Consider the following 23,732-nt stretch of genomic DNA (forward strand, 5'->3'; position numbering starts at 1 on the left):
ATTGAGTACAAATTGTATAGAGGAAGTGATCTTGTCACTGATGCACACTTCAAGGACAAAGAAATCTCCCACATGGGAGGAGGCCAAGGCCCAGAACTGGGCTGTAGTGCCATTGGATGGATGGCTGAATGACACAAAATAAAACAGGAAAGTGATATAACCAATGTCCACTTTATGAAAATTAAATAACTTTTATCTCCTTCCTTTATCTAAAAGTAACACATTGATGGCTGTCCCTTGACAGAAATTGCATTCCTCATGTTTCAAACTTAAGAAATTGCAGCTCACTGATTCAGAGCATTGAAAATATGTGAATATCAATCACTGATACAGAACTGACACATTACTGATATTGTGAATTGACCTTAACTCTGTGGTAATGCATACTAATTTTAACAGGAAGGTACCCAGTTTGAATGTCAGAGAACTAGCTGTTGTGACTGTATGTATGTTTTTTTCTTAGGTATTCCAGGAAAAATCCACGGTAATACCTTGATATAGGCCTTATGTACTCTTCTCATATGTTTTCCAGTTCAGAATAAGTAATCATCTTTTGTCCCATTAGAGGTTATGTTGCATCACCTTTTAAATAATGTAATTATAATTACTGTGATGGTGTAATGCTACACAATAAGTGACAAAAGATTGGTTATGTAACTAAAAATGAAACATGATATATCACATTTTATGTCACAGTTTTATTTAAAATACATTGAAATTATGACAAGATAAGTGATAATAAAATACAAAGTTCATTTCATTTAAGGAAGCCATGATGATATGATAAACTAAGAACAAGGCCAAAAGTTCATTTTAATGAAGTGCATCTTACAGTCACTTGTAATTTTAATTTGTCACATAGATGACTGTCTTCTGAGTTGTAGTGCCATGTAGTCTGGTAGAAAAGGGTCCTTGCTTCACCCTGATGATGAAGACAGCAAGGACCTCTGAAACGGTAAACTTCTACTAGACTACGTGGTGCTACAACCCAGAAGACAGCCATCTCTGTACTCACAGTCAGAATAACCTCAAATCATACTTAATTTGTTATATCTTCATGTATTTTGTTAGTTTCTGTGTATGCGGCTCTCTCTTCTATATAGTTCGGACAAGGAGGTGACCATTTCATTGTCAGTTCTTGGATCTTGGACTGAAAACAAATTGAAGAAACTTGAAGTGTACTACTTCTGCCCACACCCATACAATAAATTTGGTGCACATGCATAGAAGTTAAACACCATAACTTTTACATACATCTGTAATTACTCTTCCTGTTGTTGGCCATTACTGATTCCAACATGACGGCCATGCAAATTTTCTAGCCAGAACTTACACTAATGCTGATACAACACACTTCTGTGTTATTTTTGTGTAAAACAAAAATTGTGTCGAGACTACAGGAAATTTATAATTTACTTTTTGGCATTGTGGCATTAAATGATGAATCATGTGGCTAGGTGAATGGAATTTGCCATGGTGACAGGTTATAAATATATTTAACAGTTTTGTATTAAATATATTTTGCATTGAAAAGTGTCAACATTGTAAAGATGCAAATTTTTAAAATTATACATTGGAACCTTGATATATCTTGCCTCGTTATACTGCAGACTCATATATACCACAGCTGTGATCATGTCCCCCAATACAATTACATGTTTTATGTTAGATAAATGTCATTTTCACATATAACGCGGGTACTGAAGCTGTCCCCCGAAACCCACATTATATCAAGGTATTTGGCACATTTCAAGTCATGGGCATGTACAACACAAGAAATTATAAGGATAGAACTAAGTAACTAACTCTGACTTTAGGATCCAAATATTTAGGATTCCTGTTACAGTAATATTTTTATTAAGGTCCATTTGAATGTTGAAATCCAACATTCTGTGTAGTTTAAACTCCTTGATTTAACATTAGTGGGACAGAAGATTACAAGCACTGAACTCCATAGTGCTGGGTCCTTTTCAAGAAGCTAATAGTTGGTAATAGTAGGTTCATTAATGCATTTGAAAAAACCCGTCACTGGACCCTGTGCCACATTTTGTAACATGATAGTCTTTACAGTGATGGGTTGGTAATCTGCTCCAAGTCCCCAAACAGGAGGGCCAGCCCTTATTGATTGTGAGACTCCATATTCCATATATTTGGTGGTGCCCTTCATGTCAGGGGGCTGTTCCCTCCAACTGCAATCTGCAGACGCAGTATGCATTGCTGACATCAAACCGATTTAACGTGAGGACTGTTGTAATCCTCATATTAAATCGGCTCAGTGTCAGTTGTAATTACCATGTTTTTTCTCTTAACAACTTAGGTCATACATATCTATTAGAATGTGATACTTTCTGTCTCATTATTTATGAATTTTTACATCTCTGAAGGTGAGAGGCTGTACCTCCCGCTCACACAAATTGTGTTTAATAGAAATACTGGTAGCTAATTTATGTAATTTGTAGTTATTTTAAATCACAAATAAGGCCAGTATTTCTGTTAAGATGGCAGCATATAAATAACACCCTTTACCAAATGTCATGCAGTTCAGAAAGTTCACTTACTGCAGTATGGAGTTTTATCCTTGGTGGCGACATAGAAACTGCCTCTGGCCGGAAAGATGTCTGCTTCAATACCCATCTCAGTGCAGTTGGCAGCATTGCAAGGTGCTTGCACTGCAGCATTTGCATTGCTAAACAAAGAAACCAGTTCAGATGTCAGGAACATCAGGTCTGTGCTACATTCTTAATACAGCTGTAATTTTGTTCGTTGCTAGAAAGGTAGCACGTAACTTTCTATTTAACTCTATTTCTGCTTTTGTGTGTTTAAACTGGAAGTGATGAAATAGCATAAGATGTATGCTGACATTAGATTCATGTCTCATAAATGCAAGATTCTGGCCAGCGATTCATTTGTACTGTCATATAACAGTACTTCTGAAACTGGTGTAAAGTACACATTCTCAAACAATTCTGGATAATGTGTGAGGAAAAATACCAGAATTGATTTTAAAACAATAAATAAGAGCTAAATGTTTCAGTAAGAAATTCAGAATGTGAACAAAGAATTTCAGTTATTCTATCTGTAATCGTTAAGTGCCTTCTGAACATTGCAGTCGAGCAGTTAGCGCTCCTCTTTGTTATTCTCAGTCCAGTGGCTAATTACATTGATTAATTTTTAATGGTTTTCCTTAGTTATGTTAAAATTTAAAAATCATTTCTTATTAATTACCGATAAAGTGTCACTAGTTCTTCTGAAGTTATATATGTAGGAAATCACTGTAATTTATGTGTTATTATAGTACAGAACACTATTAAGATTGTATCATGTTGTGAACAGATGGACAATTAATTATGCATATAACAATATTCATAAGCCAGGGTAGCTCAGTCAGTAGAGTTACTGTCTACGGACCGGACAACCGGGGTTCGATCCTCGATGGGGGCAGAGGATTTTTCCTCTAGCCTCTGTGTCCAGACCGGCTCTGTGGCCCACCCAGCCTCCTATCTAATTGGTACCAAATCCTTTCCTGGGGTAAAGTACAGCTGGGCCATGATTTTGATCACTCACCCCCATCTAGTGCCAAGGTTAAGAATAAGTAGGAGCTATACCACCTCTCCCCCCAAGCGTCTACAAGGCGTATAGCAGGATAGCTTTTTTTACTTCTTCTTTTTCCGGTTTAACAATGTCTTCTACATTTTCCGTTACCATTTACGGGTCCCCAACTTTTATTTGGCTTGATCTATGGACATTTGGTAGGACTCCTTGGACGAGGGATCAGCCCGTCGCAAGGCCTCTACCTGTACACAGGACAGCACAACACAAAAAAACATCCATGGCATGAGTGGGATTCGAACCCACGGTCCCAGTGACCAAGCGGCACAAGACCCACGCCTCAGACCACGCTAGTTATGTTCTGTCATTTCATGGAAGCAAATGAGTTAATTGTGGTTCAGGGACAGTTCTAAATAAAGTTTGGGATTAATGCACAAGATTCTAGGTAGTTGTTTCTGTAAGGACATAAGTTCAAGGTGAGAGCCTGTTACTAAAGTGACAGAAGACAACATCCTTCGGAAAGCGTCTACTACACCTTCTTAATCATTAAAGTGGAAAATTGTAAATTGAAAGGTGACAAAGCTGACAGTAAGCTTTATTTCCAGCTGACCCTTCTTATCCATGGGTACCTTATGAACTACCATAGCAGACATCAGCTCACACTTTCAGGGAAATTACTTTACTGTTACCTCTCATTCCTGTCCCAGCGGTGACCCCAGAAGGAGCATTTATCTACCATCTTGATGGATTCAATGAAGAACATGTAAGAACGACCATGACTGCAAATTGATTTCTCTATTCCTGGTACAACAGACAGAGAATGCTCTTTGAGATAATCGCTGTAATACGGTACATAAACCAATATTGGATAATATATCATATATGGGTACATTCACAGTGGGACGTTCATGTTTGTCTGGTAATAACAGACAGGCTAAATTTATTTACTAGAGAACATTTAGAATAGGTTACCTATACCTAATTGCATGAATATTGGACAAATGATTTAGAACAGTGGTATTCAACTTGGGGTACACGAAGACATCTTAGGGGGTACATGAACTTTAAAAAAAATATATATTATTTTATGATAAACACTGAGTAATCAGTAATGTAATTTATTTAATTTATTTTAGATGTAGATTATATACTATGTATAACTTGAATTATACACCAACAACTTTGGGGGTACAAAGTTGAAGAGAAATTATATCTGGGGGTACGTGAAAAAAAAGTTTGAATACCACTGATTTAGAAGATTTAAGCAGTGGTAACAGAAGTTTCATATTTATCAGTTGGCAACATGAACAGACAAGGCACAAAATTAAATTTGCTTGACAAATTTCAGTTTTAGATCCCATATAAAATAGTGTACCCAGTGAGGGCACAGATCTTTCATGTTATGGAACAGGAATGCCACAGTTGGACGCGGTGTCATGAGTTTTAATGGACTGTGTGATAAGTCGAGAGTTGAATCCATTTCAGAACATGACTAATTTTTTTAAGATGACGAAACCCAATGGAGGAAGAACATTATTTGCTGACTGTCAGTGACTATTGATTTATCGATTCACATTTATGCTCCATGTCTGGAGGCGGTCTCCTACGATCATGCAGGATTTGAGGTTTCCACAGCGGTGGGTCAGAAGATGGTTGTCTTCTGGGTTATTGCAACTTCTACCAGACTACACAGCGCAAAAACCCAGAAGAAAGCCATCTTCCTACAATCATGCAGCATGCCATGATGAGAAGGGCCCACTTAAGTTAAAGTTTCCTAATGTGCTTGGAAATGTTTGCATCATAAATTAATATATTTATTTTAGACCAGCTAACAATAAATAACATTTTAATATTAAGAACTCCTTGTCTCATTGTATTTACTTCCTGTTGACATACCAGTAGTGCCAGTGTTTTTGTTATGATTTAACAGTTACGTCTTCACTGTTTAGCAGTTTATCAAAGCTAATTATTACCCTGTTTGCGGCAAGGGTTACTCACTGCTCTTGATAAAGCCGATGATTGGCAACAGCAGTTTATTCCTTTTCTTGGAGCATCCAGGTTGCTTAGCTCCTCCATTCGGGTAGAAGTCCACATGACCTGCAAAACAGAACAGCCGTGATCCATTATGTATCCTTGACGCAAAATATCTGCAAACTTAAGCTATGTCACAGTAAGACAACAGAGAGAGAAGGGCAAGGGGGAAGCAAGATACCACATGTGCCATTACCTCCCCTCGCCCCCCATATCTTGGCTGGCTATCCACCAACATGTGTATGCATAACAGTCAAAGAAACTTTAGTTTCTTAGAAAAGTATAAATCCAATAGTAATGACATAGGATTGGACTATATGAACACAGGTTTCATAATGTAAGCCATTTCACGATGGTGCAGCTGCTATAAACGTGTGTACACACATTAACGTTTTACTCCGCAACTGATATGTTCCCTCTCGCCGAGTTGAAATAAGAAAAACAAATCATTTTATTTTATGATATGGTTTATTGTCTTTATGTTATGTATTATTGTACAGTGTTGAAAAATGAGAAGTCAGTCCCTGAATTTTGTGATCCACCCTTTTGCACAACTAATAAAGGTTATTATTTGTATGAATAGGAACTTTGAAGCCACGTAACATATTTATTACAAATAAGAAAATGTCTTGAGTTCATAGCGGGATCCATCCAGGCATATTCTCGCTCATCAAAGTCTGTCACACACCATGAATGATAATGGCTCTAGTTGACTTTTTCCTGCACAGAGCTGTGCAGCGCATACAATAAGATATACATATATATATATAATAAAAGACATGTGGAATTTGTTGATTCTAGCCACTTAAATGGGGCCCGTTAACTAACTCCATGACGCACTGCCCTTCTTCGGGACTGCCTTAAATGTAATTTGAATGTTCATTACCATATTCACAACAGCCTGTCATTGGTCACTACGTATCTTGAGCAAAAATGAATGTAGTCCATACCTTACGATCTGATTCCTGAATGATTCATTTCTGTAATCTGCTCTTATCGATACTTAGATGGCGTTGATGTGCGTGCAGTTTAATTGGTGAACCACATAAAGAGTTCTGAGTTGAATGTGTGGAGTGACATTGGGATAAAATTAGAAGTGAGAATACTTGTATACAATCGGGGGGGGGGGGGGGGGGAATATAATTGAAGTAATATGAGATTATAAAAATGAGTGAAAGTGACATATATTAACAATGTCTCTTCATTTCTATGACAAGCTCTGTTTTGCAAACTTACTGGTAAATGAGATGATCCGGGATAGCTCAGTCAGTATAGTGACTAGCTACGGGCTGGACGACCGGGGTTCGATCCCCGACGGGGGGGGGCAGAGGATTTTTTCCTCTGCGTCCAGACCGGCTCTGGGGCCCACCCAACAGCCTCTACAATGGGTATCGGGGTCCTTTCCCGAGGGTAAAGCCGGCCGGGGCGTGATGCCGACCACTCTAGTGCCGAGGTCAAGAAAGAGAGGAGCTATACCTCCACTCCCCCCAAGCGCCTTTACGTCACGTAAATGAGACTTGAGATTCCCACAAGGAGATGAAATGTCCAATTTAAGCCTTGGAACAAGTCATAAGGTCCAAAAACTTGTTTGGAAGAATAAAGAAGTATTGATATGTGCATTATTAAGTGTTTATATCAAACAGTGATCATATATTTTTATTTGCATACACCTCAGGATGAAAATTTGGAATGTTAGGCAAATAATGACCTTAAGCTAAACACTTTTTGTTTTGGCTGAAACAATTCATGTAATTGTCAGAACATGTTCACTGCGTATCATAAAATACGAACATTTACAGATTATTACAGCTGTTTTATGCCCAAGAGCTGGATATAACTCACCTATGGGCTCTGGCAGTCCTAGTCCCACCTTCACGAGTCCCCTGCCATTTGTGTGGATGACGTCAATGAACTCTGCGTCGCTTGGGTCTAGCCTTATATCAGGACTGTCGGCTTGGAAGCACGGCTGTGCAGGGTCCAGTCCTAATACGTAATTTCAATTAAAGCATCTTCTCATAAAACATAAATTCATGTACAGCTTCCATAAATGAAAAACAGACATGTTCCTTCTGGGGTCTGAACTTTAATAAATAACTCCAGAGAACTTAAATTTGAAAACACATTCGTTTGTCCAGGATCTGAGCTTTTCACACTGCACTGTCTTCTGAGTATCTTACCATATTGAAATGGTAATAACTGCAGCACCTTCATGCCACATCTATCTTTAACCCCAAAGAAGGTAGCAGCAAGTTCCTCCAAAACATGAATACGTAATTTTGCCACTTCAACTCATTGCAACTACAATGATTATGCATGTACCATTGTCAATAAAAGTTTTATTCTCCATCTACTTTCCTTATTTTTCGTAATTTTTTTGACGTAAATGCGTCTATACGGAAGGGTCATTCGGCAAAAACAGCGTTAGTTACGAAGACGTGTAAGATCCAGCGCCGAGTCACCTTTATATGTTCATTCCTCAGAAATGGTAAGAGTAAGGGTAATGTAACCTATATGTAAAATGATCAGTAAATAAGGGGCTTTAAGAATCTGTAATGTATTTTATTGTAATTATAATTGTTTATACATTTATTGTAATTTTAATGAACCAATGCGTACAATTTTCAGTGCATCTGGCGCGTTACGCACCCGCCTCTCGAAAACCATAAGAGATGGATCTGGACATATTGCGTACGAAATATGTATTACCTCTTGAGCTTTCCATATCTGTTTTCAGATTTTACATATCACAAATGGTTTAGGTTCTACAAACATTTATTTATACAAACAAAGGCGCATCGCACTTAACGCTACTTCTGCGCTTGCGTATTTACGTCAGATTCTCCGGAATCGTGGTTCCACTGTCAATTTTTATACTGGTTTGGATTTAGTGAGTATTATTTGATGTTCAGTTATGCCACTCTAAGAATCAGTTGAAAGAATACATGTAGGGAGACATTTTGTCCTTCTGTCATCATAAGCTGGACGCTGTTTAGGATTTGAGGTTTTCACGGCGGTCACTTTGAAGATTGCTGTCTTCTGGGTTGTTGCACCATGTAGTCCGGTAGAAGTTTACCGACATTTCAGAGGTCCTTGCTGCCTCCATCATCAGCGCGATGATGGAGGCAGCAAGGACCTATGAAATGTCAGTAAATTTCTACCAGACTGCACAGCACAACAACCCAGAAGACAGCCATCTTCAGGAACTGGAAGCCGTAATTGGTAACATAATTGAAACCATCTTCTAACCTGTGATCCTGGCAACTCCACCAAGATGTGAAGCGATGTAGGAGCAGATGTGGGCCCCCAGACTGTGGCCTATTAGGTGGATACTCCTACTTTTCAAACCTGCTTCCATCATATTTGTTATTAGTCTGAAATTAGGATACAGAATTAAGATCGATGTTGAGAATGAGGTTATAAGAAATAAATGTAGTATGTACATCCTAACTGGATCCAATCATTTATCTGATTTAACTGTAAATTGTTGTATTGATTCATTTTTTTAGCATTTTATTAATTTCGTATAATCTTTATGAATTTTATGGAATTTTATAGTTTGAAGATTTTGTAAGTTTAACTTTGCATTGTTGAGAAAATTCACTTTGAGAACGATGTAAATTGAAGATGCTTGTTTAATTGAGTTGAATTAGTGGTTGATGATTAGCAAAACTTGACTGACCACGTGTTGACTGATTTTGAGGTTAGAACAGTGATTATTACCCAGTCACTATTATAGATTATTAAAAGATATTTAGATTTAGAACTGGATCATGATACATGAATGGCTTAATTTATTACTATTCTGGGCAGTGTAAGTCAGTTTTTGGTCATTTTGAGGTGGACCATAATTCAGACATTAGGAGCGATTAAACACATTCATGTGGGAGGTCATAAAGTTGGATTCTGAACATTAAGGTCAACAGATTAAATTCCTATGACCACTCACTGGACAACCCTTCAGTAATCAATCGCCTTCATATTTAAGTTTCGTGCTGGGGTATAGCTTTTATATATTTTGATCTTTTCCATAGACGAAATAAAAGATTTGCGTCACGTCTCTTGAGTTTTAATTTTATAAAGTGTGCCATTTTGTAGAGTTACTCACTTGGTGACCTCTGCTCCGGTGACCCTGGTATTTGCCACTGCTCGCCAGTACATCCAATTACCACCCCCACCACTCCAGTCGACTGCTATCACGTTGGCATCCACCTGTATTCGGCAGAGTACGACAATGTAATATTTGCAGTATTTGTAGAGAATTCACAGTTGTATCAAAATAAGTAGAAGAATTCTAAACCTTTGGAAAAGGCAGGCAGTCTCTAAACTAAGAAGGGTTCTTTACTGTAAAATCTATACATGAAATTTGTCAAGAAGTTTCATTAAACATTTTAAAATTTAGTATGAATTTTCCTAGAGCGATGTACTCCAATAAAGTACACACTTTCCAGACACTGACTGTACTATACGTAACACATTGCCCGTTATGTTCATTTGTTTCGGATATATTTCACATGCATTTTTCTGTGTGTTTTGATAAGTGTTCAACATTTTAGAATTTTTTCAAATTGAAGTTACGCATCTTCCTGAGATCTGTACTTTATATAATTTATGAATTTGTTTGATAATAGACATTAGATATGAACTTCGCATAACGAAGTGAAACTTTGTCTATACACCAGTACCATATTTCATCAGAATCCAGTGAGTACTTTTGAAAGTGAAACGTACTGACAGATAGGCAAACCTAACCTGCCAGTTTGTGGAAAGGACATAAAGAATATAAAAGTAAATGTTAGTTTTAAAGTAAAATCTCACTCCTAATTGTACAGTGCAGCCTAAATTCATACGTTACAACGAAATTGTATTATTTCGCACGCACAGTTTCACCATAACCTGGCCATGGCTGGTACAAGTCTAAAATGCTGTTCCAATTGATGAGAAATTTTAACTCCTGTTTCCCTCGGATAAATAATGACGAACTTAAAAATCTGTACTCCTCCCCCAGTATTGTCAGGGTGATTAATCGAGGAGAATTAGATGGGCGGGGCATGTACGCGCATGGATGGGACAAGAGTGTGCACCGGGTATTGGTTGGGAAGCCTGAGGAGAAGAGACCGCTGGGGAGACCTGGACGTAGATGGGAGGATAATCTCAGGCGGGATCTATGGGAGATAAGAGTTGAAGGAGACTGGATTTTGTTGGCCCAGGACAGGGTCCGGTGGAAGGCTTTGGTTAATTCGATGATGCACCTTCGAGTTCCGTAAGCCATCTAGTTAGTTAGTTTCCCTCGGATAAAAACATTATTTTTTTAACTGTCCTGCTACATGCCATGTAGGCACTCAGGTGGAGAGAAAGTATAGCTCTTACTCATTCTCTGCCTCAACACTAGGTAGGGGTGAGTGGTCAACGTCACATCTTGGCAGCACTTTACCCCCGGGGAAAGGACCCCCGGTACCCATGGGAGAGGAGGCTGGGTGGGCCCCAGAGCCAATCTGTATGCAGAGGCTAGAAGAAAATTCTTCTGCCCCTGTCAGGGATCAAACCCCGATCATCCAGTCACTATACTGACTGAGCTAATCAAGATTTTCAATACTTCATCAACATCAGTAACACAGTATTTTCATGCACTGTAACGAAAATCATCATTGGTGCTTACGACAACAGTAAAAAAACTAATAAAATATTGTGTTATCTAATCATAGAATTCGTGATCTTGTAATGGTGGAAGTAGAAGACAATCCCAGTACTGTAGTTCACGAACAAAAGAGCAGCAAAAATTAATTTCCATTTAACAAAAAATAAATAAAATAAAATATGCTGCCCTAAATGTCTATTCGGTTTGCTTGTGTTGTTACACCAGTAGACAAATGTTAAATAAAAATTGTACACTTGTGCTATGTTGTTTTATGTTCTACAGAACGAGAACAAAATTTGTATAATTTGTGAATATCTGACACAGAAAATTAATTGGGCTCAGTCTTATATTGATAGCGTCTAAGAAGAGATAGTGTATTTTTTTCTGTAAATCTTTTTCTAAACAATTTATGACATCTTAAAATTAAGGGAAGATGGTATTATAATGAAATAGGAAAGAATTTTAAGTATTGTGACAGATCTAATGATAAGGCACTGATTTGAACTGGGGCTATTAAAAGTCCTTTTTGCAGTAGATGGTTGAACAAAGAGAAAAAACATGATTTAATTGTAAGACGTCTATGAACAGAGCCTTTGTCTTTTAATAAGAATCCAGGTGATGTCTGACTCGCAGTTCCCGGTTGAAAGACGTAAGTATGAATCATGATATGAGGTCATTCTCGTTATTTAATTATACAGGGTGAGCCAAAAGTATGTTTACAAACTTTGTGTTCGTCTTCCTGGATCAAAAATAAGAAAAAATGTTCTTATGAACATGTGGTCGCAAATGTTTCGTTTTCAAAATGATAGCCAAAAATAAGTTTCAATGAATGACTTTATTGCCAAGTACGAATAAGGACAGGGATGTTTCTTTACAACAGATGCTCAAATGTTGGTCCTCCATTCTCCACACATGCCTGAGCACAACGTACACAAGACTGACGTATTCGTTTGTACACACCAGGGTTTCCTCGAATCATCTGGCATGCATTCTGCACGTTCCCATAGGTCGTCTTCATTGTTTGTGGGTGTTGCATAAACGACGGACTTCAAGTAACCCCACAAATAAAAGTCCAATGGAGTCAGGTCCGGTGACCTCGATGGCCATGCCCCTGGCCCACCATGTCCAATCTGTCGCTGAGGGGACTGTTCATTGAGATGATCTCTGACGCAACGGAAGAAGTGTACTGGGGCTCCGTTGTGCATAAACCACATTTGTCTTCTTGTATTCAGTGGTACATCCTCAAGGAGACGTGGCAAGTGTCTTCTTAAGAATCACCGATATGAAAGTCCTCTTAGACGCAATGGAAGCATGTGTGGACCAATAAGCATGTCGCTAACAATTCCTGCCCAAACGTTAACTGAAAATCTTTGCTGGAAGCTGGATTCACTTTGACATAAGGTCATTAATTGAAACTTATTTTTGGCAATTATTTCGAAAATAAAACATTTGCGACCCCATGTTCATAGGAACATTTTTTTCTTATTTTTGATACTGGAACACGCACACAAAGTTTGTAAACATACTTTTGACTCACCCTGTATATATAATTTTAATACTAGAACGAACAGTGTAATATTTTATTTTGTCTGACTTTTATAATGGGTATCTTAAGTTTCTGAAGGGTCATACTCCATATCTTATATTTTAGGGGTGGGGGAGGGGTTCTCGCACCCTCCATGCCCTTAGGTTACACTGTCAGTGTTTGACATCACTAGGGCAGCATTGTGGCACACGAAATTATCAGCAAGCTTCCCTTGGCTGGCAAATCCACAGCGCTGCCTGTGAGACCCTTTCGTAAAGTCAAGTGACGGCTGGAAGACCCACCTAATCCTGTTTAGAATACAGGAACGCTTGGTAAGTTACTCAGTGAGGCATAATAGTTCATAACTGTATGAGATTTTAGGTTCTCATTGCATCACAATCCAGAAGATTCTAAATGGCTTTAGTTTCACTTTTCAAGAAGTTGGTATCATATTTTAATAAGCTCCGTTAAATTCTGTTATTTTAGTATTTATCAGGGAGTGGAGAAGTATACACGCAGACATAATATACGGGATAAAGATGTTTTACATACTGCATCCAGCATGACGTCAGACAAGTTTTTAACCCATTGCATCTCACTATTAGACATGAATCCATGCACAATGAACACCGTCTTGATGCGCCGAGGGTCGAAATCTGTTTCATTCAGGCTGAAATCTGTGTCGTGCTTCAGCTCTACCCTTTCTCGTTGTTTTCTGTAACAACAGTTCCAGAGTTATTGTTATTAATAAGACGTTAATAAATAAATAAATAAATAAACATTCATAAACACTAACGAAGCCATGTCAGGCTAAAACTTCCAAATTTTGTCTGTGCTGTTATGTTAATTTATTGAACAAGAATATAAATTCTATATCGTCACACTAGCCTCGATTTCTGACTCAACTTTTTCAACTACTGGTCATAACTTAATGTGCTCCGAAATTATAGTTTCGTCTTAGATAATTCTTACGCTAATGCGACCCCAGGTCATTGATGTGGTCTTCCAATAGTGACCTTAATTTATTACACTAATGCGATTCAAGATCCCATTCTTACGAAAAATGTTATGACACACCTAAAAGTGGATCTTAGGTAAATGAATTACAGGTAGCCTTCGATTTACGCCGGGGATACGTTCCTGGACGAACCGGCGTAAACGGAATCGGCGTAAATTGAAACTCTTTTATAATGGAAGTCAATGACATGCGTTCCCAGCACCCAAACATTGACGAGTAATTTAAAGTTCTGAAATAACATAAATAAAATAAAGGGAATTTAAAAAGTATATTTTATACACTTACAATCTGCAATTCGTTGGTCCCCGCGATTGATCTGTACAGTCATCTCTGCTGTCATGCGATAGTTGCATTCATGTAAGACGCCGACCTATAGAAAATCGCGTAATAAAAATAACCCCGGTACCTCCGCAGAGATTAAATTAGTCCTTTGAAAGTTTAAAGCGCCAGGAATGAAATTGCATAAGAGCAAACTCGAATATGCAAAAGTTTGCATTTCACAAACAGCTTTTACTGATTCATCGATCTCATTGGAGCAAATTTGCGTTAACAAAACATACGTAATTGCAGAGATGACTGTATTTATAATTTTTATTCAAAATCAGCGATGTAAGAATTACGATTTAGTATAAGAATCAGTACGAGATACATTGTAAAATGTTATGAATAATAGTAAATGCTGTCCTTCCCTTCTGGAAGCTGTCGGTCTCCGCATTCCTGCTCGGAATCTGAGAGATTTTTCTATGTTCAGTGTTAGCCCTTTGATCAAAAACAGTCCTTCTGCTAGATGCGCATCAGCTGCTAATGTTGTCTGCAGGGATTTGGACATATTCGAGACGAAAATTGTCACACTTCTTCACATTCTATAATAGTATAATTTACTTAATTGATTTAAATTATTTTTACAAATATCCTAATATATTTAGTTGCAATTTTCTTGTGTATTTATGTCCTCCGTAACAATGTATTTTATATATTGCTTGTTTTATCTTTTATGCTTTTATTGTGTTCATGAGCTCATCTCTGTGCTGTATCTGTAATTGGCCATCAGGCTGTTGATACAGCACACAAATAATAATAAAGAATTGAATTGAAAATATATTTTTTCACTTTTTTATTTTCTAGTTTCAAAATCGGCGTTATTCTGAATCGGCGTAAATTGGACCGACGCAAATCGATGGCTACCTGTGGTAGGTAGTAATGAGTCTCCGGGCACCAAAAGGGACCTTTAAGAAGCATAATTTATTCTGTATGTTTCATGTAGAAGTAAGATTTAGGAGGCAACTTCGATAGGATTTAGGAAAACAGTTACTCAAATTGTACCACTTGAAAGGATTTATGAAACCGCCGTAGAAATGTACTTGAATTATTTTTAAAAATCCAGAAACATTACGAAACATGCCCAATATATCGATCGATGTGTCAAGAAGGTCAAGAAACTTTGTAATGAGGCTTGAGCGAGGAAAGAACTGTCAAGTGGTACGATTTAGGCAACTTTCCTTTATTAAATTCTGAAAGGCATCCCTTCGCGTCTAATAATTTAAAAATGCTATTAAAATTTGGGTGTTATATTTATCTATGGCCTCAATCAAGTATTTCTGTTGGCTAGAAGAAACTGTGTTGTACCACAATGAAAAATGGCGGGATCTCATCCAACTTCTGTACACCAACTTAGGACACTCACCCCTCAGTCATTTTCTTTTTTACAGACAGAAATTTTTAAATTTTACACTCAGATTGCCCACATATTTAAAATTAAAATATACAAAACAATAATTTTACGTGTTGTTTTGTATGGGTGCGAAACATTGTCTCTCACTCTGAGGGAGGAACACAGATTGAAGGTGTTTGAGAATCGGGTGTTGAGGAGGATATTTGGGCCTAGGAGAGAAGACGATGGGACATGGAGAAAACTGCATAATGACGAGCTTAAAAATTTGTACTCCTCCCTCAATATTGTCAGGGTGATTAAGTCGAGAAGAATGAGATTGGCGGGGCATGTAGCGCGCATGGATGGGGCAAGAGGTGTGCACCGGGTATTGGTTGGGAAGCCTGAGGGGAAGAGACCGCTGGGGAGACCTAGACGTAGATGGGAGGATAATCTCAGGCGGGATCTATGGGAGATAGGAGTTGAAGGAGACTGGATTTTGTTGGCCCAGGACAGGGTCCGGTGGAGGGCTTTGGTTAATTCGGTGATGAACCTTAGTTAACATAATTTCGTATTGGTTGGGAAGCCTGAGGGGAAGATACCTCTGGGGAGACCTAGACGTAGATGGGAGGATAATCTCAGGCGGGATCTATGGGAGATAGGAGTTGAAGGAGACTGGATTTTGTTGGCCCAGGACAGGGACCTGTGGAGGGCTTTAAAAAATAGCTGTTTCACCATACAACTGAGTAAAAAACTGTAGACCTTTCGATAATATTTACTTAAGAATTTTTATACGAAGACTAGTTGCATGTGTCAGAAATATTTATTCATATTTACATTACAGAAAGCATGTAGTCACACATTCAGAGATCAATTCTAATGTGTTAAACCTATTTAAATTTTTATTATGTAATTTAGGCCAGTTTCCCCTACTTTTTTTTCGATGCGACCATTATCAGAAATGAGTATTACGTTCCTAAGTGAATATTTATCAATAAAAGTCTTGGCGATTATGGTCTTTCGGTCTTTTTATTTCAATGTGAAATTACATAAATGGATTTGAATGTATAAATATGGCACTACAAATGGAGTGCAAATCGCAGATAAGGATTTCCGACAACCATAATCAAGCAAACGAAGCAGTGCAAGCTGTCAGGATGTTCAGCGCGTAAACAAAGGATATTTCTAAGAATACAAACAACATAAACACCTAAAAGCGGAAGTACTTACCTAGTGGACAGGAAGTAGCGTGTGTTGACTGTCTCTTTTCGACTCGTTCTGAATAAGAAACGAAGTGCTTTAGAAATAGGCTCAGGCAAGCCGTAACAGTCCACAGTTTCCGGAATTTCACCTCTTGTCGTTAATTCTACTTCTTCTTCGTCTTCAAAAATAGTGTCGTCCAATTGGTCCACGTCCTCCAGAACTTCGTCCAGAAGACTGTGCCACATTGCAGTCTCCTTCCCATCTAGTGGGGCGTCTGGAAAATATGTAGATAGGCAGATATATGAATAGATATATTTTTATTTATATCAATATACGAGGTGCGATCGGAAAGTTTCAAGACTGTGTCAATATAGGGCGAACCGGATGTATTACGAGCTTCCGCCGCTAGGGGGTGCGGCCTACATTCATAGTGAATCAGTGTGCCAGCCGGCATCATCGAATTAGCATTTCTTTCTTAGTTACGGGCGTTTTGGTAGTGCATTACACCGACCCTCCTGCGATTTCGGAATGGCGTGTGCATCAAATTTTGCCAAAGACTCGCCAAAACGGCTACGGAAACCTATGAAATGCTAAAGCAAGCATTTGGGGAGTCCGCAATGGGTCGAGCACAAACTTTTGTGTGGCATTCACGTTTTAAAAATGGCCGAACCTCTGTCGATGATGACGAGCGTTCTGGACGACCATCTTCGAGCACAACGCCCGAAAATGTTACGAAGATTCGGCAGGCCATTCACGAACATCGACGTCGTACCATCAACGACTTGTGCGACATTGTTGGGATAGGCTATGGGACCTGTCAGCTGATTCTAAAGGAAGAACTCCACATGCGACGCATCCTGTATGAGGACCAGAAGCAGAATCGACTTCTCATTTGTCAGGAGCTCAAAGATCTTGCAAGAACCGACCCCAACTTCCTTTCTAAGCTCCGTGTGACTTCTTCCTCTTCCCAAAGATGAAAATTCAGCTAAAGGGAAGGAGATTTGAGACGATAGAAGAGATTCAGGCAGAATCGCAGATGGTGCTTGACAGGCTGACAAAGAAAGATTTCCAGGGATGCTTCCAGGCTTGGCAGCGGCGCTGGGATCGTTGTGTTCACTCCCAGGGGAACTACTTCGAGGGTGATGGATGAATTTAATACCTGAGATAAGTGTACGGGTTTTTATACGCGCAGTCTGAAAACCTTTCGATCGCACCTCGTATGATAGATTTAGTCAGTGGGCTGGTCACTCACTACTCATAAATGCACACTTCACGACCAGGAAACCTCGCAGGAAGCCAAGACCAGATAAGAGTTGTAGCGCAACTGCATCATGATATGACAGATTTATTGACCATTAAAACACATTCATACCATATATTGTATTCCCCATGTATATTTACGTGTTCCATGAGGATGTATACACATTACAATGCGGGGTATACCCTTGTTATCCATTTCCGTTTGTGTCTGCGAGGGAACCTACCGTGGTCTACGCTTACAACGCAGAAATATATTTTCCCATGATTCAGATACGCAAAATGGCGGAAGGTCCATTGAGCTTCGAGTAACTCAAATTAATTGAAAGTGTGTATACATCTTTTTTGAGTCATTCTGTATATTGGCCTATATATTTTTTCATATTATGTTATAATACAGTATATTCTATTTTCAGCTTTCCCTGTTCTAAATTTCATGGTACTTGTTCGTGTAACCAGGTGATCTGCAATTATTCCATATCGTTATTCGTTATACGTTTATGCGTTTCGAGATAGATGTAGATAGATAATTAGTTAGACAGGAAGATAGACATACAAATACATAAATTCGATTTTTAGGAAGGAGTGGAAAATATAAGAACGAAGGACGAAGAGAGAACACTAAAAATAATGTGTGAAATTTGGGGTTCTCACCCCGGTGAAGACGTCGATGTTGGTCTTTTAGGTTGTAACACCATGTAGACTTGTAGGTAGCCACCACCATTTCGGAGGAACATACTGCCTCAATCTGTGAAAGTCGGTATCCACATAGAAGTCCACACGACGTTTCAATCCAAAGACCAGCATCGAATAAACAAAGTCGCATGCACCACGTGGCAAAGTCTACCACATCTCGAAGATCGTACTTGCGTCTCCCGCAAAGTCTTCTTCCTTGTTGACCAAGTGTTCCGGGCTCTGGGAGGCGATGGGCATCTGCCTGGATTGGCGAAGCCCATTTGTGAGTCCCGAGTAGACTTTCATGAGAAGTCGCCCCTTACCAACTTCAACCCCAGCGATTTCGAACTGGAGGCCATCAGGCAGCGCCGCCAGAAAAGTGAGTAGCGTCAACGCAAGTGCTGTCATCTGTGGGCAAAAACATACGGAGCAGAGGGATAGATGGTTAGAGATTTGCAGCATTACCACATTCTGTGATAAAGTTTAACACTGGAGATTCCCCGAACGTTTAGCGATTATTGTAGGTTTCGTAATAAAATAATTCGTTTTGTGAAGTAATGAAAATCATCCAATAGTTTCATCATTTCTTTCTGTCCGCAAGCAATATCTCCCAAACTACTTTACCGATTTGGATGAAATTCGGTATGACATACTTGAATATTACCGATCCTGTTTTGGTTTTGGATTTATAGGGTTTGTATTAGGGTCATTATATTATGGGAATAAATATGCTATTGGAGAGGTCAAAATAAAAATTGCTGTCCTGTGCGTTGTAGTGCCGTGTAATCTTTACAGAAGTTTACTGACATTTCTTAGATGCTTGCTGCCTTCATCATCAGGGTGATCGTCAGACTACACGGCGAATATCCCAGAAGACAGTCAGCTTTATACTCGCCACCGTGAGAATCTCAAATCTATATTACATAGGTCGTTTGGCATATTTTGATGAAATTTGGTACATTTCCATTATACTAGTTATTAATTTTAAATTTAATCGCTTTAAATCGTTTTAAAGACCACATTAGGCTACTTTAGGGGCTGAATACTTTTTGAAGTATGTGTGTGTGTTGGTGTCAGACATTTTTTATCCCTGAACCTAAGAAACAGGGCAAAACCTGGTCATGTCATTAAAGTTTAGCGTCAGCATTGTGGTTCTTGGTTTACATGCTAAATGGCATTGAACAGATAAAAGGAATTACTTTCTAACATGTCTAGATGCAAAGTGTAAGAATGTGGGGAAAATCCTTAAAATTCAAGGTTAATTTATCACTCACATCAGTTTAGAAACCACGACAATTCGCAGCAGCGGAAAAGTTTATTGTGAAATTCCGGGGTGAATTCCATGACGTCACTAACGTATCTATTCAGAATTGACACTTGTGTCTGCTCTGTCGTTTTCTTATAAATCAGCGAGTTCTTTGCATTTATTGTTCATTGTATTACCGTGATCGTTTTTCATTAATAATGATCACAATGAATTTATCATTCTTTTTGTGGTTTTCTGTTATTGCTGTGATTACATAAACCACAAGCCTCTAGAGGAATAATTCTTATTCTCCTGATTCTCCAGTCCAGTTCAATTCTATTCGAAAGTTGTGACTTCAGTTTGTATTAATTACAGTGAGAAACCTTGAGAATCTAATAAATCTATCGGCATGACACGAAATTCCAACTGTTCATTGCCATGTTCATAAAAGCTTGGTACAGATCCCATCCTGAGTCGAATGAATTCAGTCCACATTCTCACGTCCTGTTTATTTAGTTTTAAAATTATCCTCTTATCTGTAGCTTATACATCATTTCCCGTGTATCAAAGATGGTGTTAGAATGATTTGCTGTCTGTCACTGTGTCACATGGCTTCTAAAATATAAACATTTGTTCCATAGGCACAGTTTACATCAGGTGCAGCCAACAAATTCCCACAGACACCTTGGTTTGTCGTTGGCCGCAAGAATGTTAAAATATTTATAATAATTTTTATCAATCATTGATTGTTACGAAGCAGGTAATGATTTATGAAACGAATCTCTGTTCAATGCCGAGGATTTCAGCACATCAAGGCTTATTCATTTCAATTTTGATGGTGTAATTAAAAAAAAATACGAAATAAGATTATATAAAATCGTGATTATTCCTCATGCCATTCTTTTATTTTGCCTTTTGTTGTTTAGAGTGTTAAACCAAGAAGAGTGAGATTAACGGAACATATATCACATGTACAGGGGGGGGAAACCCTGTGGTCTAGCGGTTAGTACGCTGTCCTTGCAATCCTGGGGTCCCGGGTTCGATTCCCGGCGGTGCTCGAATCTATAACTTGTATTGAGCAAGGCCGTGGTCTAGGCCAGTGATATTCAACCTTTTTTGTTCGCGTACCCCCAGATATAATTTCTCTTCAACTTTGTACCCCCAAAGTTGTTGGTGTATAATTCAAGTTATACATAGTATATAATCTACATCTAAAATAAATTAAATTACTGATTATTCAGTGTTTATCATAAAATAATTTTTTTTTAAATTTCACGTACCCCCTAAGATGTCTTCGCGTACCCCCGGGGGTACGCGAACCCCAGGTTGAACACCACTGGTCTAGGCAACACGGAGTTTTCCTCCGGGGCTTCCCCGGTTTCTCCGTGGCATCCCTACAATTACTCCATTCACACACAGAAGAAGGCAATGGCAAACCACCTAAAAAACATATGAACAGGTCCCAGTCCGAGAAAAGGATGGAAGGATCCTGTTCATAAATGTCGCCAACCTCCTGTAAAGGAGACGGCGTAATAAAGAAGAACAAATAAATTAAGCTGTCCTGCATTTGCTTCTGAACCTCCTTCCTTCTTCTTTTTTTTCTTTTCCTCTCTCTCTCTCTCTTCTTCTTCTTCTTCTTTTTTGTTTTTGTTTTTTGTTTGTTTGTTTTTGCAGAAAAGCGACGCCAGCGCTTAAATGGGTGAAAGATGTGAATGTTCGAAAAATATCTTACGATTTTCCGAACTGGATTCAGTTCAACTGTGGATATCTGTGGTAATGGTTTCGAGAGAGTTCTTAAGCAGCTGATGTCCTAAAAAAGCATTGTACCGTGGAATTTGTTACAGCAGGCGAAAGTTTAAAATGTTTACAAAAAGCTTTAAAGTAAATCCTTACCGGTTTCGAGAGTCAGCTGAAGAGAGTTCACTAAATGTCAACGCGAAGCTCCCACTTTTCAGCACTATCTGTTAGCAGAATTCTCAATTACACTACCATCAAGTTACCGTCGAGTAGCAGGTTGAAAATGGTCATCTCGCTTCAAGTAACTCAGACTTTTGTATCACGTCGATTCGCGGGATGATGTAATGTTGTTCACTCCGTCACTGAATTTATGTGTCGGAGCGCAAGTCAATTTTACTGCTCTGTGATAAAGCCTTTTGTAGACCACTCCTGCAAACCGCTGGCGTATGTCAAGGCCTCGCTAATTGCCAGGAAGGAAGATGAAAAAGTTAGTTCTATTTCCGCGTTCGGGATAAATAAGATAAGCATACTGAAAGTAAATAACGCAATTTGTTCTCGTCTTTATGTAGCCTTCATTCAATTACGCTTTAAAGAATGCGGATTATCTAAAAATGAACATGTCATACAGATTCATTTTTAGAATCCAGATCTGCTATTCGAGAAATTCTCTGCATCTTTTCGAAGCCCTTGTTTGCGACAGCCCCGTAGTGGTCCCTATCATAAACCAAATGAATCCAGTCAATACTGGAACCTTATTTATCCAAGATCCATTTTAATATTATACTTCCATCTACACTCACATATTTTCCTTCAGGTGTTCTGACCAAAATTTTGTATACATTTACCGTCTCTCCCATGTGTACTACATGTCTCGCCCATCACTTCCTTTTTCATCATCCTAATAAAATTTGGTGAAGAGTATAAATTATGAAGCTTCTCATTATGTAGGTTTTATCAGCCTCGTGTTGCGTCCTCCATCTCAGGTCCAAATGTTCTCAACATCATATTTTGAAACACCATCGATGTATTTAATTCTCATGTTTGAGAAATCAAGTTTCAAAACCATACAAATCAATAAATAAGGTTATGTTCTATGTTAAAAGTTACTCGGCATCGATCCAGCATAGAATCTATTTCACCTGAAGATCAAATTAAGTTGTCAGCTTTATGAGAATTGGCTCACTGTTCAAATAAACTATGATATAAAATGTCTCAGGTCCACAACGCCTTTATTTATTAATTTATTTTTTAATTTATTACTACTGGTTTATGATATGATAAAATGTATAATTAGTCTCTCATATACAGGTCAAATGTCCCTTTGTACAGATTCCTTATAGCAGGGGTTGCCAACCTTTTTCGCTAATTCTAATTTAACACATTAAATGTACCACTAACCAAATGCGTTCAGGGAAAAGTTATTTATGTTATCTTTTGATTTTTTTTCAACACATGGCACATGTGCCCTGTCTAGCACATCGTGACCCTAAAATAATAGCACATGAGTGTTTTTGTTTAAATATATGGCGCGTACTTTTTACTCTATTTTGAAGAAATTTTATTTTAATTATAAAATTTAAATCGTGCGTGTGAATGTTCGTTTATAGCTTAAGAACAAATACATCGATTTGCACCAAACTTGGCACACTTATTCCTTGAAACCAGAGACAGATTCTATAAAGGTCAAAAACCAGAAAATCGTCTTTGGTTCGAAACTCGGTGAGGATGGTCTCTGTATGTTGGAAACTCTGCACGATCGAAGTTGTTTGTTTCGGTGAGGAGATTACAGGAACTACACTCTAACCCGAAAACTGCCCTAGGTTCAAGTCTCAGTAAATATGTTGGGTTAAGGATAATAATAATAATAATATTTTTTCGATCATATTAAACGATGTGTATTGGATGATTAGGCCTATGATAAACTTTTGATAAGAAATGTAAACATTTGTCGAATTTCCGCCCAGTAACACTACGAAAACTCTGCTAATATAGGCGTAATGAATATAATTATGCCAACGACAGCACTATGTAGAAATCTCATTTAAAGAAGGCATTTCCATTTTAAAATTAAAATTATCGTGGTTAGATATGCTGCCAGGATTTTTAATTTTAATTTTACGCCGACCCTATGCATTTCGGCGCATGCGCGATAAATCTGTCACTTTGCAAGTTCTAATCTCGGTGAACTAGCCTTTCATCAATGAAAAC

General features: G+C 38.3%; 1 protein-coding gene across 1 annotated transcript; it reads right to left on the reverse strand.

The window, feature by feature from the left end:
* Positions 1-678: 678 nt before the first annotated feature.
* On the reverse strand, positions 679-21,934 carry LOC110838320 (pancreatic triacylglycerol lipase). Its single transcript, XM_022081428.2, has 11 exons — positions 21,681-21,934; positions 18,733-18,949; positions 16,637-16,883; positions 13,293-13,455; positions 9,686-9,789; positions 8,827-8,951; positions 7,423-7,563; positions 5,548-5,646; positions 4,239-4,350; positions 2,559-2,686; positions 679-1,150 (listed from the first exon to the last, which is right to left on the reverse strand). The coding sequence occupies exons 2-11, from the start codon at positions 18,947-18,949 to the stop codon at positions 1,068-1,070; spliced, it is 1,419 nt and encodes a 472-aa protein (XP_021937120.1). The 5' UTR covers positions 21,681-21,934; the 3' UTR covers positions 679-1,067.
* Positions 21,935-23,732: the final 1,798 nt, after the last annotated feature.

The sequence above is a fragment of the Zootermopsis nevadensis genome, unplaced genomic scaffold (assembly GCF_977971745.1).
Source record: "Zootermopsis nevadensis isolate Lab colony 2312 unplaced genomic scaffold, Znev_1.0 Znev_ptg000009l, whole genome shotgun sequence".
Classification (NCBI taxonomy): domain Eukaryota; kingdom Metazoa; phylum Arthropoda; class Insecta; order Blattodea; family Termopsidae; genus Zootermopsis; species Zootermopsis nevadensis.

Bases quoted from the DNA above. Each gene is read 5' to 3' on its own strand.
- LOC110838320 (XM_022081428.2), bottom strand. From the start codon at position 18,949: ATGACAGCACTTGCGTTGACGCTACTCACTTTTCTGGCGGCGCTGCCT. The intron at 16,884-18,732 runs GTACGATCTTCG...CATATTTTCCAG, and splicing joins AGACTTTGCGGGAGACGCAA to ACGCCCCACTAGATGGGAAG. The intron at 9,790-13,292 runs GTATGTAAAACA...TGCCGAATACAG, and splicing joins CTGACGTCATGCTGGATGCA to GTGGATGCCAACGTGATAGC.